This window comes from Micrasema longulum, unplaced genomic scaffold, assembly GCF_059751315.1.
Source record: "Micrasema longulum isolate JH-2025_06_02 unplaced genomic scaffold, ASM5975131v1 h1tg001377l, whole genome shotgun sequence".
Lineage (NCBI taxonomy): Eukaryota > Metazoa > Arthropoda > Insecta > Trichoptera > Brachycentridae > Micrasema > Micrasema longulum.
In genome coordinates, this window is record NW_028278563.1 from 233,867 (window position 1) to 254,424 (window position 20,558).

The 20,558-nt window shown below is 30.9% G+C and overlaps 1 protein-coding gene across 1 annotated transcript; it reads left to right on the forward strand.

The window, feature by feature from the left end:
• The first annotated feature begins 260 nt into the window (after positions 1–260).
• On the forward strand, positions 261–19,321 carry LOC148275614 (uncharacterized). The gene is made up of 2 exons (XM_088235467.1): positions 261–396; positions 18,634–19,321. Exons 1-2 carry the CDS (start codon positions 388–390, stop codon positions 19,150–19,152), a joined length of 528 nt encoding a protein of 175 aa, XP_088091593.1. The 5' UTR covers positions 261–387; the 3' UTR covers positions 19,153–19,321.
• Positions 19,322–20,558: the final 1,237 nt, after the last annotated feature.

Genomic DNA, 20,558 nt, shown 5'->3' on the forward strand with positions numbered 1-20,558 from the left:
ATTAATGTCAATTTTTTTAACAAATCGATATTAAGCATTTATTATGCCTTCTAAAAATAAATTTAACTACTGCCGTTTTCCGTTGGTTTATTTTTAGAAAACAATCAGATTTTTTTGTTTCTCTTCTTTACTTATTTCTTCAATAAAAACCTGTTTCCACTAACATTCTAATGCTGGCAGTACCATCCGATCCGATAGCAATAGTAAAGTCCGCATATATAAGAGTGCTTACAGCATTCGGTGAGGACTTGTTTTGTAACCGCGTGTCCTAGAGTATCTATTGCCCGTTGTCAGTTCGCGTGATTATTATATTCGACTAATTTTATCGAATGCGGAAAGTGTGAGAGTGCCTTAATTTGTGAATAAGTGATATAAATACTTTCTACGATGCATAAGGTTAGAAAAAATTCGAAGTCTAAGTGGTGAAAAGACCCATGAGAAAAATACTTAACATATATTTAGTAACAATCCTCTTTATTATGTTTTTCTTTAAATTTGTAGCATACCCTACGTCGCGAAACCTTCTTTTGTTATTAGGGCAACCTTAAAATCAATTTTCTTTAAAATGTGATAATGTCGATCGATTTACATTAAGGTGAGCCGATATTTTTTTTCCGAATTTTGAAACGAAAGGGGTCTAAAAAGTTGCCTTTTGGATTACTCGGAATGCAAAAAATATTCGATACTACTTTTGGACCTCAACCAGAGCTTGAAGTTTTCGAAAGAGTCAATTTTTAGCTCTAAATTTGCTGTTATTTTGTATCTTAGTAAGAAAATCAGTCGAATCAAATTTAATATTGTGCATTTAACCTAATTAAATAAGCATCTAAGGGCGTGAGTTGAACTGAGTTTTGTTATGACATTGGGTAGCATTGTTTAATGAGCCATTGTTTTCGTCAATATTAGCCAGGCGCTCAACAGAATCAGTTCCGTGGAGTGTAAACTTTTTGCATTTCGGTAGTTTTAAAACTTGTTCCAATTTGAAATGTGATTAAGTTAATTAAATATTTTTACTAAAAAAAAAATATCATTATGGATAATGAATAAAATGTTCAGACAGTGATTAAATACAAACCTCGGTTTAGGGCCAAAAGTATGGAATACTTTTAAAAATAATTTTTACGTTCAGTGTGATTCAAAATGCAACTTTTTAGACCCCTTTCATTTTGATGTCTAAAAAAAATAAAAAACTTCATATTTCATCGGCCCACTCTAATGTACAAATATTTTTTTTTTAAATCAAGTTCATGTTGAAGTTCAATTCGCGTTGTTAAATAATAATAAAATGTGAAATAAATCAATAATATAAAATGGCAAATATTTATAACAGATATAGATAAACTCCTAAAAAAATGATGAAATTCCAGGCATTTACAGAGCTCATTAATTATCAAGTTATTCATTTATTTAAAATTTATATGTACATTACAGAAAACTTAACAATTACAATGTTGGTACACATAAGTATTATTGAATATGTAAAAAAAGTTTTCAAGGTATATAAACAATAAATCTATAAAAACACAAATAACCAATAAGCAACACACACCACGATGTATGGTTAAGATAATAAGATTCTTATATTGGTAATCCTAGCATGGAAAAGATCCACCTCCCTGGGTAAGCTGTTCAAAATATCAATTATCCTCCCCATAGGCGCCATCAATGGCGAATTGCTCCTGCATTCAGCAATAAAGACGAGACATAGACATAGAGATAGAGACAAAACTTAAGGTGAGGAAAGTACATTCTAATTTCAAATGCAGAGAATAACCCGAAGGTGAAGACAATAGAATGTACTTTCCTCACCTTAAGGTTTGTTTCTGCATACGGGTATAAATCCTGTACTTTTGCATATGAAAATTTAGACACACCCAAAATATATTTAGTCGTTTAAGACATATTATTTTGGGTAAGATGGAAATAAAGTCTACTTCGACTAAAAACTTTAGAACAAAAATTAGTATATTTCTGAAATAAAATCGTCTCAAATCAACACAAAAATTTATTTTCACCGAGATAAAAAAACGTTTTCATAATTATTTGTAAATAGATTAGTAATTTAAAAATGTAATGAGAATAAAACAAATTAAAAAAATGTTATTTCATTTATTCAATATCCCAATAGCTGATAAATTTCTCGGTAGTTTAATGTAGATATTGACATATTATTTTGGTGTTTAATAAAATAATAATTAACAAAATTTTGAGTTTGTCCAAATTTTTGTAGACAAGGACTAGATTCAACTCCCTGGGGAATCTCACCTGCATAAATAAAGGTTTTAGCTCTTTAACTTCACAAACATCAACAGATGAAAGAATCGAAGGAATATAGATGTTCAAATATAGGCAGAATGGTGAATGTTACACAGTGTGTAAAGTGGCCACTTAAACCAGCCATTGACGGGTCATAAGCCCTGTAGATGCCTAAACTTGTATATTACCTTCTCTCGAATGTTCTTAATCTCTGTTGTAAAATGTTAGAATAATAATAATATTTTATATTTACTTTGCCCGTCGCATGTTACCATACAAAAGATCTCAGGTGCGGTTCCTGTCAAGGTTGATATGCAATATTTATCAAAAAAGCTATTTAACACTACATTCATAGTTCGTGGTCTGGCATAAATATGAGACTGATCAATTGATGATTTAGCATTCAAATGTTAAGAAATATTCACGTACCTTTAAAGATAAACTACAGAAATCAAATTTATTTATTTATTTATAAATTGATTGCATCAATGAGTACATATTTAATACCAGGGAATCTTTATACAAGTAGTGAATGATAAAATAAATACGGAGCGCCCTCTGGTTAGGATAGTCTTCATATAACATGGCTCAGCCTGTTCTAAGACATGGATTTTTCATATTATACAGTATAAGTAGTTTTATACTAATATAACAATAACAATAACAAGAAAAAAACTAAAATGTCTTAATTATAAATGCATAGCTAATCAAATGTAGAAACTAAATAATCATTTTTATATAAATATACATAAACATATAATATATTCCCTATATAAATATATAAAAAAGGTTTATTTAGTAATTTAACAATGTTTGATTATGTCCAAATTCTTGCAAACTGGCTGGATTTCCTCCTTAGGGAGTTGTTCATATTTAAATTGATTTCAACAGAGAGAGAAAACTTTTTTGAGAAGGAAAAATGGAAGTCTAGGCATTCACAGGGCTTATGACCTGTCATTGGCTGGTTTAAGTCGCCACTTTACACACTGTGTAACTTTCACCATTCTGCCCATGTTTGAACATCCACATTTCCTCAACTCTTTCATCTGTTGACTTTTGTGGCCACTTAAATAAGCCAATGACAAGTCATAAGCCTTGTAAATGCCTAGACTTCCATATTCCCTTCTCAAAAATGTTTTCCCTCTCTGTTGGGTTATTGAATTGTAGGCTGTGACGCTATGGCCATCAAAAATTTCCAACGTTGCATTCGGTATTCGGTTGTTCGTGTCGAAAATAATTGAAAAGTAATGATTTTTTATACTGTGTTTGTTTATACGCCAATTTTAAAAATAAATACACTTGAAAAAGCTGTTTTTTTAATTTAACAATGTAAATGTCAAAAAATTGTATCGCAATGAAGTTTAATCATCATCATCAAACTATTATCCGCACCCGATGGTGCGTAAGACACTGTTTTGTTCAATCAAAGGCAGCGCATCACGATCATTTGTTACAAGAAGGTGAGGTGATCAGTCTTACGCTTCAGGTGTCGATCCTAATGCTTAAATACTTCGGCGTATAACCACCTTCGATAACAAGTATTTTATGTCAATCCTTCCAGGAATTTAACTCAGGAGCTCATGTCTGGTGGCCAAACGTGCAAGTCACTTAACTATGAGGTAGATCTGCTTGATTTTTTTTTCAGGATTTTGACCTGAGAACCGACATCAATTAAAAAAACACTCATCCAGGATTCTGGTTTTATTTTCACATAGAACTGTATTTTTCATGTGCACAAAAACAGAAATAAAACCTTGAAAATCCATTTGAAAAATGTACAATATAATTATCATATTAGTGCGATTTTCGAATTACATGTAGTAATTAACAAAATTTAACCAAACAGTAAAATAAGGAGGTTTTTAATTTTTAAGATTGAATACTTATGTGAATAAAAAGCAATATGATCGATGATGTATAGTGTCAATGAAGTATGGAAAAAAATATGAATAAATAAATAAAAATTTAAATAAAACAGTCAATACATGTAAATAAATTAATAATTATATATGGATGCTCGCTTTAAATAGATAAAAGAGAATAAAAGAGTGGGAGGAAATAAGAGATTTTAAAGAAGAGAACGAATATCTTTCTTCAGTCGTGATTTCAACAAAGTCACAGAAGAAATATTTTTGGTTTTCATGAAATATTTAAAATAGTTTCATAATTGTGTTTTTGTTACTTTTCAAACGTATATTTTTTTAGTACAACCAAATCGTTTTCTTTTCACAGCAGAATTTAACTCAAAAGGAATTTTTTCAAGATTGAAAAATAATTTAACAAACGTAAACAATATTTTGGAGAAGGGAATGTGGTTTGGGCATTTACGTTGAAAGCTGAGAAATATGTAAAGAAATCGCTTTACAAGAATTTTCCTCAGAATGGCTTCAAAGTGAAAGATTGCATTTGAATTAACAGTACAACAATTTAGCATATTCAGAGCAGATAAAAGCAAAATGTACAACACGGATTTAAGTATATGTGTATAAAGGAAATAAAATATTTTGTCGTGTTTAAAATAAAATTGTAATATAATCAAAACCACAGGATTAAGGATAATAAAAGTGTCCACCCTCTTTCCAAAACGGTTTATAATTTTTTTTGTCTTTCTTCAGCCTAGCATGTTCAGTATCAATAAAAAAAAAACAATTTATTGAAAATTTTATATTCCTTTGTAATTGTACTCCTTACAGCAGTATTATCAATTTGTGATCAATCAAATACACATAGTTAGTTAAATAACTCTTTTCTAGTTCCCCAGCAAGACAGTTAGGCAATGTTAGTTTTAAATGAGAAAGTTCAGTGTCTTTTTTAATTTTTTTTATTTGTTAATAGAATATTAAAATAAGCCCTATTTTTATTATTCTATTTTTTATATATTGTATTAACAGCGCTATGATTTTTTAAAGTTTTGTAATTCTGAAATAACTCCGCGTGTGACGTCAGAGGTTGTTCTGTGACAGTTCCGGTTGGTTCGTTTACGGTGACCAAACCGGATATTCTTCAAAGCTAAAATATTATTGGATGGTTCATATGAACCAGTGACGTCATTCAAAGCAGTGCGTTTTTATTGAAATATATGTTTTTTTTCTGTACAATTTAATGCTCTAATTTGTACCAGACGCAAGAAAATATTTTTTGTATCCAACTTCCCGTAGGGCTGAAGTTTCTCACTATGCAGTCATACATCCCGAATCGCGTTTTGAAATAATGAACAGGGAATTAATGCAAATAAAATAAACAATGACAAATAACCTTTTACATGTAGGAAACACTCGAAGATAATTGAATTGTGATTACTAATATATGTTAGTATTCATGTTATTTTTTATTACATAAATTTGTGCAATATTATACTTGATAATAAAGTGTAAGTCTCTCTCTGAGCAGAAGAGTTTGCTTTTTTTTTGAGAAGAATGCAAATAAAAAACCCAGTTATCTAAATTTAATTATTTAATATTTAAAATGTTATTACAAAATATGTCTTAAGAGAAAGTTCAGAGCTACGGGAAATTGGAAATAAAAGAAATGTTTTCTAACACGGAAGTTTCTGTAAAATGCATGAAAAATTAACACTTTGTATCCCGGAGCCGTGTAAACACGTGATTATATTACTACGCATTGCGTACTGGTCCCGTGTTTTCACGTGATTTACCAGCTGTTCAAAAAAGTGCATTTTATTGACATCTAGTGACTTAGTACTTTTTTGCTTTGTAAAAAACGTGAAAACACGAGACCGAGACACAACGCGTGGTTATTGTAATCACGTGTTTACACGGCTTCGGGATAAAAAGCACAAAAAAATTAGTGAGACACTGTAAATATATGTGCGAACATTGCAATGTGGCTCTCCATAAAGGCCAATGTTGGCAAAACTATCATACAAAAATGACTTTTTAAATTATTTCAAATAAAGTCGAGACGTAAGAATTGATTTAACGTAGTATTTTTATAATTATGACACGTTTAAGAAATCCTTCACAAAGCATGAAATTTCACAAAAATGGGCCGGGCACAGGGTAAATTCTATGTGTATTCGGCCGGTGCACAAAGTGTTAATATAAATGTAAACGCTACTTTAAATGAAGTCAACTCATCAATCAAGACCATTCACCATATGTAACTAGTGACATCAGAGGAGTAATTAAAAAAATATAAAACAGCAAAAAGTCCTAGAGATGATAATACGATGAGTAAAATACAACTTTTATTTTTGGCTTAGTTTGATGGTCTATCAACAAATAAAATTATTCAAAATACCAATTAACTGCCTCATTGTATTAAATTAAATAAAATAAGTTAATATGTCCAAAGATTTATCTGTTGAACAGAAAGCGGAGTATGTAGTTTTGTAATTAGTCGTAAATCTATGGTATAAAAAATGATTTTCATTCGATTATTTTAAAACCAAAAAAAAAACTACAAGCATGATGCCTGTAAATACCTTGACTTTCATTTCACCTTCTTAAGAAAAAATCCTGTCGCAATAAATTTAATAAAATAAATCACTTTAAAATGAATCTTCGTTATATCCTCATCAACACTCAGTGGTTTACAGGGTACGGCACTGGTTCGTCAGTGGCAGCATATATTTATCATTTTTGTAACGCGTAAGATAATTTTACCAGTTTTACGTTTCAGGTGCCAGTGCACGAATAATGAAACATTGCATCAAAAGCCCCCTCTACTTATTTGGTTCCGATCTAAAACTCCAGTGACCCCTTTCGAGATTTGCACATTGTAAAATCAAATTTATAGCTTTAAGAGGCGGATATTTACTTTGAAAACAAATTATTTGTTCATGAAAGATTCGCGTTGCTAAGAATTAATATTATGTAACTGCTTCAAATGCATCTATTACTGTCAGTGCACTTTTATATGCAGCTTGCCCCCCACATCCGACACACTGCATCTGAGAACATAAGTCTCCTTGGTGTTGCCCTCGTACACGGAAGATTAAATTGTTGCTGATCAAAAAAAGCTGCTCGAAGGACCTCTCTGTAATGTGGCAGCCTTAGCATCTTGGTGCTGAAAGAGAGTAAAGTATATTGTATGCACTTCATTGGATTTAGAAAAGAAGGAAGTGAATTCTTCACTGACTGATATCTGACAGGACCTATAACAGGGCCACGGATAGTAGCGAGAACCTCCATTCGGTAATCATAGTTAGAAGACAAATTAGGATGTCCGCAGCAGCACAAAGGGGAATCAACAATATTGAAAACGAATATTTTTTTATTAAATTTACCATGACCTAATAAAAACTGTGTAGTGCAGTGATCGGGGATAACCCAAGAAGATTTTAGACGCAGACGTATTAAAGGAAAAAAAAGGTTATATGGTCAATTTGTTTGTCATCATCTATCTTATTTGTACAATTATTACTAAAAAGGTATATTAGTTTGTAAGTGGATAGGAAAACCAAATCCGATTGAGAAAACCTTAGGCATCGCAACTCCTCCTCCAGCCATTCCTTTACAACTCTTTTTACAATACTTTACAGTTTTCTATACACCCAAACATTCAGACATATATCAAATTAAAAATCTATCCATTCGAAATTGATCAAACCTTTCTATTTCCAGAATCATTCTCATATGTGTAATTGATGTGAATTGGTTTTTTTGTGGTTCTTTTCTTGAATGAAAAATTACATTTTAAAGTTATATTTCTCATCCACACAGGAATCGATACCGCGACCTCAAGCATGGTAGGTAAACACAGCACTACTAAGTAAACATTATCTACTAGATTTCCCGTATAAGATATTATAAAGGAGATTAGCTATCGAATCGAAAATCTCTATCTAGGATTTTTGTTATATTTTACCCATATAGTATTTTCATTCGTTTGGACACAAAAAGATAAGAGTTATTGAATAGTGTCACCTCTTGGTCTATTGGTCGTCAGCGCGATTGTCTTCCACGTAAGAGGTCTTGTGTTCGATTCGAGTAATAAAATATTTATTTGAAAGGACGCATATATTCTCCATCCACCCGGTCACGGGAATTATTACATCTATGAAAAAAATCATTGTATCTTTATAACGTTGTAATAAATACATTCAACTAAAAAAAACAATAAAATTTAAAATTTTATGTGTGACAATGTTTCATTCGTTTTTTCAACCTTTAATGGCATCCAATGTACGTATTGACTATACGACTACAAGTATCGTTTATTGTACTAAACTAGCAGAAGTAGACATTGCACAATTTCCTTGTGATGAAACTTTTGAAGGCTGACGGCATTTTAAAAATTTAATGAAAAATTACTACTATGTTAATAAAAGAACATGTTTTTCTCGAAGGTTATATATATGTGATGAATAAAATGATGAATTTACTTATTTTCATTTTGAACTTTGATACGTGTCAATAAATTACGTATTTTTGGGTGATCCCGGGTATATTGGATTTGTTCCAAAGTTTTTAACTTGGGCTCTTTAAAAATCACCTATATTGGAACGAGTTATTTGCATTTGAACTAGAGATTCTGAACTAACCCAAAAAATATAGTGCACGAATAATAAAAGATGCAAAAGAAATACATAGATACTCAAAAACAATAAACAGAGACGCCGAGATTAAATCAACGCTTCCCGTCACTACATATGGCAAGCAACAAAATAACACCGTATGTGACTACTGCCACGCCGTGCCGACCGCGACACGGTACAAATTGCTAGTATATTGTATTTTTCTTATTTTTTCTATGCAACACATACATATTTTACCGCGAAGATAGCGCTTGGCAATGGTACCCGAAACGGTTTTTTATTTTAAAAGATTTTTCAATAAAATTGTAACGGAGACATTGAGAGAGATTAGGGTAGGAAAAGCATGTAAATTTCTTGCAACAAAGAGGGGAAACATTTTTGAGAAGGGAATATGAGAGTCTAGGCATACAAAAGGCTTACGACCTGTCATTGCTTCGTTTAAGTTGCCACTTTACACACTGCGTAACGTTCAGGATTCTTCCTCATAGGCCTCATAGGCAGAATGGTGAATGTTACACAGTTTCTAAAGTGGCCACTTAAACCAGCCAATGACAGGTTATAAGCCCTGTAAATGCCTTAACTCCCATATTCTCTTCTCAAAAATGTTTTCCATCTTTGTTGCAACAAATTTAAATATAATCAATATAATTTGTTATACTAAAATAAAATGTTTCATTAGAAAACATTGTCTATATCATCACAGTTTTTTTTTTTTTTTGAATAATGTAATGTTTGTTTTTCATTCTTCAAGTTACATGGTTTATCACTTACGCATAATATGAAGTGAATTATCTATAATTCTATTGATAACGTTCAAATGAGTTATAATTTGTACCTAAACTTTAAACCCACCTTTTTTATTAAATTTATGTATCCGTTCAATAATTAGATCTGCGATATCGTTACATTTTTTTTACTTGATTTGATTTAATAGCATAATTATACATTTTAACAATTTAAAAAAATTTCACTGGTTATATTTGTACTAAAACTAAAATCCCACCAAGCCACTTTTTGTAGCTTGTTGGTGTTCTCCGTGTTCATGTGGATGGAGAGTAGAGTTCGGGGTGTGAAATATAATAATTTATATAATAAATACGTAAATAGTGCATATATATATTTTTTTTTATTTAGATTTATGCATAGATAATAAGAAATCGCAATATTAAGATTAAGATAAATAAATATTTAAGATCATGAAATTTAAATATCTCCTATCACAGCTTGACGTGAGATAAATGAATTAGGTTTCTCTTGTAGTCGATCTGCAAAAAAGCTTTGATTTACACCAGCGATGGAGAAAAGGAAAAAAAAATCGAATGGGCTAAAATACATCAGAATTCGACAGAAAAAATATTGGAAACAGCAGATTTTCAATGGGTTTTAATCACAATTTCGTGAATTATTACTTACGACGTTTGATATACATTTTCTTTCTGTTAGCTTTTCGAATAATTCAACGATACTATTATAATGGATTAATCGACCGTAGTGAGGAGACGAGAAAGAAAAAAAATACAAAATAGACTGCATTGTTGTAAGATTGTAAAATCCATTAAGCACAACGTTATTACTGGTCAGCTTCACATTGTAGAACGTACAATGAGTCAAAATCAGTATATTTAGGTACTAGATACAAAACTGTTGCCTCAGGTTTATGAACTTCATGCAGAATTCAGTTTCATGTCACAATAAATATAAAAGTCCTTGGTTGGCCTGAAACTACAGAATCAAGCCCCATAGAAAATCTGAAGTAGCTCCTATAATGTATGTTTCGAAAACCCTTTTAATCAACATGAAACAACCCGCAGAAAATCTGATTGAAGGGTGTCATAGAAATCTTAAAATCGAGGAAGTTGCATAGAAAGCATGTCCTACCAAATAAAGATTACGATTCAAGCAAAGGGTGATCTAACAAAGTATTTATGAGGCATCTTCATAAAGCAAGTGTACTACTTTTCTTTTTTATTTACAAAAATGTTTGTAAAAATATTACACTATATTGTCAGTACACTTGTTGACTATTTTTCCTCATAATTGTCATTCCATTCAATGGATACGGTGAGCCGTGGCTCAAGCCTCTTAATGCCTTTCGCGAAGAACTCTCCCGCCAGCTTCTTCCTTCACTTCAGAACCTCTTTCTGTACCTGCTCGTCTATTGAAATTTTAATTCCACCTATGTGTGTCTTCAGGGAGCCGAAGGTAGCCTAGGCGCTCTTTGACTCATTTGGTTGGGATATTGATATATTGGGATATTGGGATATTTTGAACCACCCCCCTTATTCCCTTGGCTTAAAGCCTGACCGCAGATTATCATCTTTTTACTTTTTTAAATATTCAACCAATAGCTGGTGCTGAAAGAGGTTCTGTAGTGAGGCAAGGAACTGGTGGGAGAGTTCTTCGAGGAGGGCATGAAGACATTTGTGTCACGGTTCACCACATGCATTGAACGGGGTGGCGATTATAATATCCAGTATTTTTTTTATTATGTCATTTTTTTACACGTTTCGTATGTCATTTTTTTACGTGCTATAATTTAAGCATACATTAATTTAAATACTGTACATTTAAAGTCCATCTAATTTAATTCAATTGATTTGAAAGGATTGTAAACTGTCATTAACTTAAATTTAGGCGTTATTCATTGTAGTTTAAGCATTAAACATATGTGAATTTTAATAAAATTTGTTATTTTTCTGAAAAAGTGTTATATTTGCTCAACTTTAAATAGTTTATTTATTAATGCATTTTTGATGTTATTTTGTACACTTACCAAACAAGAATTCGGCTCTATTTCGGCAAGTTCAACCTGAAATGATCTATTTTTTATTTCTTCATGTATTGTTCTAATGACAAATAAAGGTTAAGTAAAAAAAAAAGTTTGTTTTAATTTGAAAAAAAAACGGTGAATTCGTCATCCACTAGAAAAAAAACAGCATTAGTAAAAACAAGTAATTAAACGAGTAATAATTTTGGTGTTAAATTAGCTTATTTAATTTATAATAATACCACTTTCAAAAATACTTTATCAAATTGAAATTAAGTTGATTTGAAAATTACGCAAACGTTCACATAAATTGACTCAAAATATTGGGAAATGGTCAAATGTGTTTCTCAATGTGTCCTTCTGAGGCCATCTATTTAAGTAAATTTATTCAAATTAGGTCTTCGAGAAGTATCTATCTGTACTGTACAGACTGCAATACAAGGATTTTTCTGTTTATTCTAACTACGTATCGTTTAAAAATAATATGCTATCGTCTCATACGAGTTTACGTAATTACATGTTTAAAATATTTCAGACCAACATCTAATAAAATATATATTAGCTCCATGCACAGCATAATATTGTAGATGTAGCTACTTCATTGGCCCAAAAGTAGGTTCTGGGTGTCAATGTATTATTTATTTCATATAAAAGACTACTTTCACAACAATTATAGTTATAGTAAAATATATAATTTAGATCGGGTTGTGGTCCTGTGGCTAGTGTCTCGGACTCACGGACCAAAGGTCCGTGGTTCGAATTCTACTGTACCCCAACTCGATTCCCATTTTCTAATAGTGAGTTATTTACTCGTTGAAAATGGCCTTGAAAATGGCCTTGAAAATGAATTATTTGGATAAATCATAAAAACGCAAATATTTTTTTTTCTAAAAAAAAAAATGATTTCAGAAAAAGTATTTAAAAAAATACGTACATAGAAATAAAAAGGGAAAAGATTTTTGATAAATATAAGAAATATACTCTTTCATATGAGACACATTCCTCAGTATATTTCTTGTCGTTTTGGTTATATATTCATGGAAAAGAGTTTTGAAAGCATTGTTTTTAATATTGTTTACCAATATCTTCATATTCGAAAAATTGTAAAGTTAATGAGCCAGTAAATTGTAATGTCTTTGTCCTTAGTTGGTTTTTCTCTTTGGTAGTAGAAGAACTTTTTTGTCTTTGTCTAGTGTCATATATTTGTTGTCCATCTTTATGTCTATCAGGTTTTTTTATGGAAGTGTCGTAAAAAAGTCTTGTCGGATGGATTTTTGTTTTATGTCCAGTACTGGAAATTCTGTAAAAAGTCTGTCCGAAGAGTATTGATAAAGTTTTTTGTTGGCTGCTCGCAGTAAGGCTTTTAGTGCATTCATTAATGAGTAGTGTGGTTTTACTTGTTCCTCCCACCCTTTATTTCGTCATTGATTGTGCCTCTGCATATTATAGTTTAATAATCATTGTTTTGTTTAGAATATTTCTAATGTCTTGAATTTTTTTTTTTCATCGTATTATTTTAATTTTATACTGTATCTTGGATCCTGTTTGTAGTATATTTAGTCTTGTTTGCAGTACCTTAAAGTAAAGTATGCTTATTAATTGAAATTCAAACGCTTATATTTATTACGCATTGGATAATCAACTGCTTTAATTGAATAACATTTTATTATGGCCGTGAACTCAATGCAATCATTCTAGAACTCGATTATATAAACTATAAATTAACAAGTTAAATAGGATCAACTAGAATGTTTTGAGTTGGTCCTAATATTTGTAGCCACATATTGGATTTTACCTCCTCTGGAATTTTTAACATATTAAAACAGAGATGGAAAACGTTTGTGAGAAGGATATATGGAAGTCTAGGCATTTACTTATTTAACCAATCTTTGACTTGTTTAAGGGGGCTACTTTACACACTATGTAACATTCACAATTTTGCCTATGTTTGAACTTCCATAGTTCTTTAATTCCAGCCAATAACAGGTCATAAGCCCTGTAAAAGCCTGAGGGTCCATATGTCTTTCTCAAAAATGTTCTTCATCTGTGTTATGATTTTTTTCATAATCAACATTATAATTTAATTTTAACCCGATTAAATAAACTATTCTATGTAAGCGTATCTACAACAAACTACAGTGCACACTGCACACCCGCCAATAAGGAAAACTCATACTTTTGCAAATGAATACGCGAATGACGTAGATATATTTAATATAACTCTTTTGAATTTTAAAAGGCAGTGTATCAATTTACTATCTTCAAATTGTAATACCTAAATGATACTATCTTGATTTTAATTGTTTACCGTTTTTTGACTTATATCCGTATTCTAAGTAAGTATTTTTCTAACATCTTCTAATTTTAAGATTATTTCAATATAACCTATACAAAAAAATGCACTACTGTTATTTTCACTTCAATGTGTGTACAAATTGTTATGTATACTAATTTATTTTCCACTAATATGCAATGATTATTATTATTTTTTTATTTTTTTTCTAACTGTTCTTAATTAATTTTTATTTTTTGCTACATTTTTGTGTAAAATGCATTTCTGTCTTCATATTTAGAAATGTACTTTTGTTCTTTCCACTGCAATATATGTATGTACTATATGTTTAGTATACCTACCCATGTATTTTATACTAATATGTAAGTATGATATTTTAATATTTTTTTTTCTTCTTCTAAAAATCGTTTATATTTTTTGCTACTTGTATGTAAAATACATGTCTGCCTTTATTTGTATATATGTTTGTAATAATGCTAACGCCTACAAGGCGTTTTAATAAATAAATAATATAATATGCTTCTATTTTCTATTTTGTTATATCCCAACTCACCACAAGGCTCTTGACCTCATAGAGTGAGGGATACATTTTTTTGTAATTTGTATCTTCGTATAAATAAAAAAAAAAAAAAAAAAAAAATAAACCAATAAATTATATTCAAATAAAAATTATTGTGGTCAAACATTTCAATAAAAGTAATTTTAACGTTTGTGTGTATCCACTTACCGACTTTTTTATGTCTACCAATTTTACGACGTACCTGTTTCATGGTCAGGGCACCAACAATTATACTAACATAAAATTCCCACAACCTTCAACATAGTAGTTGCACTAAAATATAAATCCGTGCTGATAGATCGCATGCTTTTTAAACCCAACACCAACGTGCACTCTAATAGCATGTGTACTATTACCACACGGGTTAAATATTTTTTTGCAATTAAAGTGGAGGTGTACAGTAAGATTTACATGTTAGTTTCGAAGTCACTTAGATTGAAATTTATTGCAACAGAGAGGGAAAACCTTTTTAGGAAGAGAACTTGGAAGTCTAGCCATTTACACGGCTTATAATCTGTCGTTGGCTGTACTATTCAACATTCCACCTACGTTTAAATTTATAAAATAATCAACGAAATGATATACTGTTTTTAAAAATACATCAAAATAACTCGTTAGAAACAAAATCATGAAAACCAGTTTAAAAGTATAGCAAATCGTATTTGACCAGCGCCAGCGGCACAAAGCTCTTTGGTATAATATTGAACTAATGTCATCTTTGGTATTTGACCTTTGCCGAAATCTGACATTATGACTAAAACTTGCTTACAACTTTCAATATAATATGCAATATAACGAAACAACTGTCAACCTGTTATTTAACAAATGGAAACTATTGGCGTCAAGGACGCCAAGCGATCTGGCAGGTAAATTGTGAGGATTTTACAGTTTTTTTACATTATCTTAGAGTCTCTGACTCATATTTCATTCGTTTGAACAAAAAAACCGTTTCTAATATCAGATTTTTCACTTAAAATGTATTAATCTTAATGAAACTAGTCTTCAACTGGATTTAAAACTATTATGCTATATTAAATATTGAGGTCAAGTTTATAAAATCAAGAGTGGTTTGAAGCAAGTTCTTTCGGGTCAAAAACATATTTAGATGTTTGGCCTATGACATTCAATTTTTATCTTCGTTTACATTCTTACTGGAGTAGACAAAAAATATACTCTTTTGATGATTAAAATAAAATCATCAATAAATTTATCAATGAAACTTCTTAGTTTAGTTTAACTTTCATTTCATTTGACCAACGAGTAATCTAGCTTCAATCAGTAAATGTTATCAACTATCAAATATCTAAATTTAGTAAACAGGGTCTAGAACTCTAACCGTTCATGCGCTCAGTAGCTGCAAGACTTGTTGAAATATAACTTATCAGTTAATTAGTTTGTTTTTTTATTTGGTTTTTTTATATATAACTTAAATTCTAAACTTTATTTTAAAAAAAAAATGTAAATAGGAGCTAGATTTCTGACTCTCCATGCACTCTGTAGCTGCAATACGTGCTGCTATCTAGCTCCTTTATATCATAATTGTAATATATTATAATTGGAGACGAGGAATTAGAATCGCAACCGTCCATGCGGTCTGTAGCTGCAAGACGTGCTGGAATATTTATTTATTGTACAGTGCCCTTGAGCTGATTTTCACAAAAATGGAGGTATATAAATTATCCAATTATATATATATATAAATAACGAGCGCTTTCGCCTAAGAAACCATCTTCTTCCTATTCTGTTACTTTCTTGTATTCTTCCACATGTTCTTTTCTTACCCTTAATGCTAGGACTTCATTCCAATGAGGAACTTCAGCCCTACGGGAAATTGGATACAAAAAATGTTTTCTTGCGCGGGGTAAAAATTAGAGCATTAAATTGTAAATCAAAGTTTCTTGAAAATGTAGTGCGTGTTCAGAAGTGCAAGCTCATTTAGACGATTTAATGTCAAAGTCAACCTCACCATGCCTTTATACGATGTAAGGTAGAGAAGTTTATCTCTACCGTGGCTATATATATATATATATATATAAGGAGACAAGCGAGCACTGTCTACAGTTTATAAAGGATCGGATATATTCATTACTGAAACACACAACTAAGGCTTCCATTAAATTATCCGCATTCTTTGTATCTTTTATGTTTATCTGCCAGTACCGAAGCACCTCTGCCATTGTTTTTAAAATTTTTTTCATGTATTGTGGTTCGTTAAAAAATGAAGCAACAGACAGGCAGTCTTCCAGTTATCCTGCAAAGTTTTCCGAAGCAAAGTTTTGTAGCTGGGAAGGCAGAATAATGTTTAATGTTAAAAAAAGTAATATTTTTGACACAAAACCATTCCCTCATGTCAGCTGGTACATGGCGGCCAATTTAAGTACAAATACAGCTCTTCTCCAATAAACTATCAGGTCGTCATCTACGTCAAAGAGCGCTCGGTGACTTTGTCTCGCAGCAAGACGTGGTAAGCACATTTCTACATTTAGTTCTTCCATTCCTTTTTTAGTCCTCCTCAGAATTGGTTCGCATCTCGTCATACATATTTATAGATTCTCATTTTAACTGTAGCAACATCAATGATAGAAGTCTGTAGAATTTTGCTTTGAGGATGTGTAACGCTCATTATTCCACTCAGTGAGAAGAGCGTAGTTATGAAGTCTGAGTTTGACATAGCCTTAAGAAGAATACTCATTTCGGATGCTATTGTTTGGTATTTTCTATCAAAAATCTCTCTTAGAACTTTACTGACTGTAGAAAAAATCGGCTGCAAATTGCATGTTTGCATCATGACATAAACCTTGTAAATGCCTAAATTTTTTTATTCGCTTCTCAAAAATGTTTCCTCTGTCTGTTATTTATATAACTCTTTAAAAAGAGAAGCCAGCCTGTCTATAAACACTTGGACTATTTCAAAACATTGTTGGTCAAATTTTAATTTATTTTCTCTCGATAACGTTATTTCTCAATCCATTCGCTTTACTTGTTCAAGCCTCTGCAACACCATTAAAAAGTTGAATTTTTCTAATCACCAAAATTATCCAAATTTAAGATTGATTAACTTAAATCATGTGAAGAAAAATCAGGTAAATGTTTTAAAAAATATTAAAGGTCATTTGAATACTGACATAAAAAAATATTTTTTTTATTTAAAAGCCTTTTCTCTAAGAAATTCTGTTAAAAAACGTACGTCAAAAGTTGTTAATGCAAATGAATCAGATAGGGTCCATCTTTTCTAGTGACATTCAAAAAACGTGACCCAGACAACCTTTTATTTTTTCCACAACTTAACGGCTAAGATTTCGGACAAAAAATCATATTGCAAGAATTCATATATATGCCAAATGTTCTAAGGCTTTAACCATTTATTTTATGCTGCGAAAGTTTTCCAAATTTAACAAGCAAGTATCAATATTTGCAATTTTAAGCAAATATAAATGAGATCCGTCGTTAAATTTTTTTGTAAAGTTTGAGCCTTTTAATGAGATTTTTTGCAACCCAGTTAAGTTTTGAGGTATTAACAATCTGACTAAGATTTTATCATAATTACTACCTTATCTACACTGCGGGCCCTCGCCTTCCTGGAAAACCGTCGATGAAAATTTTTCGGCTTTATTCGTCGGAACTAAGGGACACGGGATTAAAGGGGGAGAAAACGTGAGTGCTGGTTGGCGGTAGGGTCTCATGAAGGCGACGTATTGCGCCATATCGCGAAGATGTTCCAATAATACGTTTTTCCAAGTCACTACAGGGTGGATTCACCCCTGTACCTGCATACGCTTCAATGTTGTGACCAACTTAGAACATTATGTTTGAATTACAATTTGTTATTGTAATTAAAAAAAACATTGTTTAGACTTGAAATTGATTCTAAATTTGTTGAAACCGGTTTTGCACTATTTAATGGAAAAATCAAGTCATTATAATTGACTTTTTTGTTTTATAATATATTTGTACGAGAATATATAACGGTTAATATATTAGCCCAATATATCTGGCGTCAGTAAATAGACTGAAATATTGTATTGAAAAACCAACAATTAAATTTATGTTTCACTTTCACCATGCCAGAACCTCAGGCATATTAGGAGATGGGACTAATCAATTGACCACGAGGTGGATCCCATCTCCACTATATATTTTTCAGGACTTCTAATAATACCCATTGAGTGAAAAGTGCTCGTCCGGGGTCCTATTTACCACTATATTTTAATTAATAAAAAAAAATTGTAAACAGAAACTTATTTTGTTTCACTTTCCAGGTGACGAAACTCATGCTTTTGGTTGTCGTGGTTGCTGTAGCGAGTAGCCAAGCAGCCAGGCGATCTCCCACAGACAAGCGTCAGATCTTCGACACGATTGACTTGAACGATTACAAAAACGCCAGATTACCAGCGAGGCAAAACGCCATATTCAGCTCCGCAAAAGGTTCCAGACAAAACAGACCTTTGGGATCAACATCACCAAACTCCTATCTTCCTCCGACAACTAAACCTCCCCCAAAAAGACCGTCGACTCCTGGACCCAAGTATCTTATCCCTACAAGAAAGCCTTATACGACTATTAGCACAACGTACAGAAGTCTCGGAACTTTTCCTCCATACACTGGTACCTTCCCAACATACAGAAGCACATTTTACAATTATACCTACACTGGAACATACCCCCCAATTCCAACTACAATGAGACCTTTGACCACTCTTTCAACAACTACGTTTGGATATGAATACGAAAAACCATCAAACAATTACTTCGACAAGGAAGAAGTTAAAACAAAATAAACCCTTTTGCTATTTTATATAAACAAATAAAAATATACAGCATTAAAATTATTTTTTCAACATTGTACAGCGGTTTGCTATGTTTTTTAAATCAGATACATGAAAGTGTATATGGCTTATCAAATTAACATGTTTTCTATGAAAATATAAAGTGTATTTTAAAATACAATGTGTTTATGATTTTTTAAATTATTTTTTCAGCTTTTGATCTGTTTTTACAATTGATGTACTTAAAATTTTTCTTACAAAAGAATAAACAAAATAAGCGCGCGCCGTACTCTTTTGTGAAATGTTGGAACTCATGTATTTTTTATATTCGAGAAAAATATAATATTAAGATGGACCGTTTTTTTTTCATATTATGGTAAACACTACTCGTATATATCACATTCTACAATTGAGTTTGGTTCTCAGTACTAAAATCAACATTTTCGAAGTAGCTTGTATAACTTGGAAAATTTACCAGAAAAGGTACTGTAACGTGCGTTCTATAACAAAAAAGTAATGGATGTGTGTTTGTGTTTACCAATTTCATTGTTTGAAAAATAAACTCACCGAAAAACAAGTTGAGAGCTTTGTTTTTACCTGAATTTAATCAGCAATATCAAATCTTCAGACCATGTAAAAACATTTTAAATTTGGTTACTTAAATGGAGATCGGTTGTTGTATTATTTCATTAATAAGAAAAATATCATTTTTAAAGGAGTATTAAATTTGTATTTATGTCAATTAAAACAAACGAAAACGAAATAATTTCATAAATATTAAAAAAAACTTTTTGTACTATTATAATACTTATTTAAAGAAAGAAGGATGAATAAGAAAAATATATTTTATTATTTTTTATAAAACGAAACACGTAATTTCTGTGAAATTGTATGTGATTTGATTAAAGATATTGACGTGTTTTTTGTCTATCTATTTTATACTAAACTTATTTTGAATTTATTACAAATATCAAATAAAAAATACAATAATTCTTATATTTAATATTGTATAGGTATAAGAAAAATTGCTTCTTGAGTGTTTAGCTTAAAATGGTATTGTAAATAAATGAAATAACAAAATAAAAATACATTTTTTATTAGATCAATCCACTACTCCAAAACATCTTATTCTCGATTTGATATTTTAGATTTATTTTAAAAGCATGTGAAGTATAGTATATATAAACTTAGGTGGAGGAATGATTTTGGCTAAAGCTCATACATAAATGTCTGCGTCTAAATTTCTTAAGAAAACCAAGATATGTATATTTTTTTCTTAACTTAAATTATATTTACACAGGGTGCCTAATGCTGATTTCAAAATTGAAAAAATTATAGCAAAATAAAAATACAAGTAATTTAAATAATTCTTTATGTTATTTTAAGTACACGAATGCGGGTTTCATTTTTTATAAAGT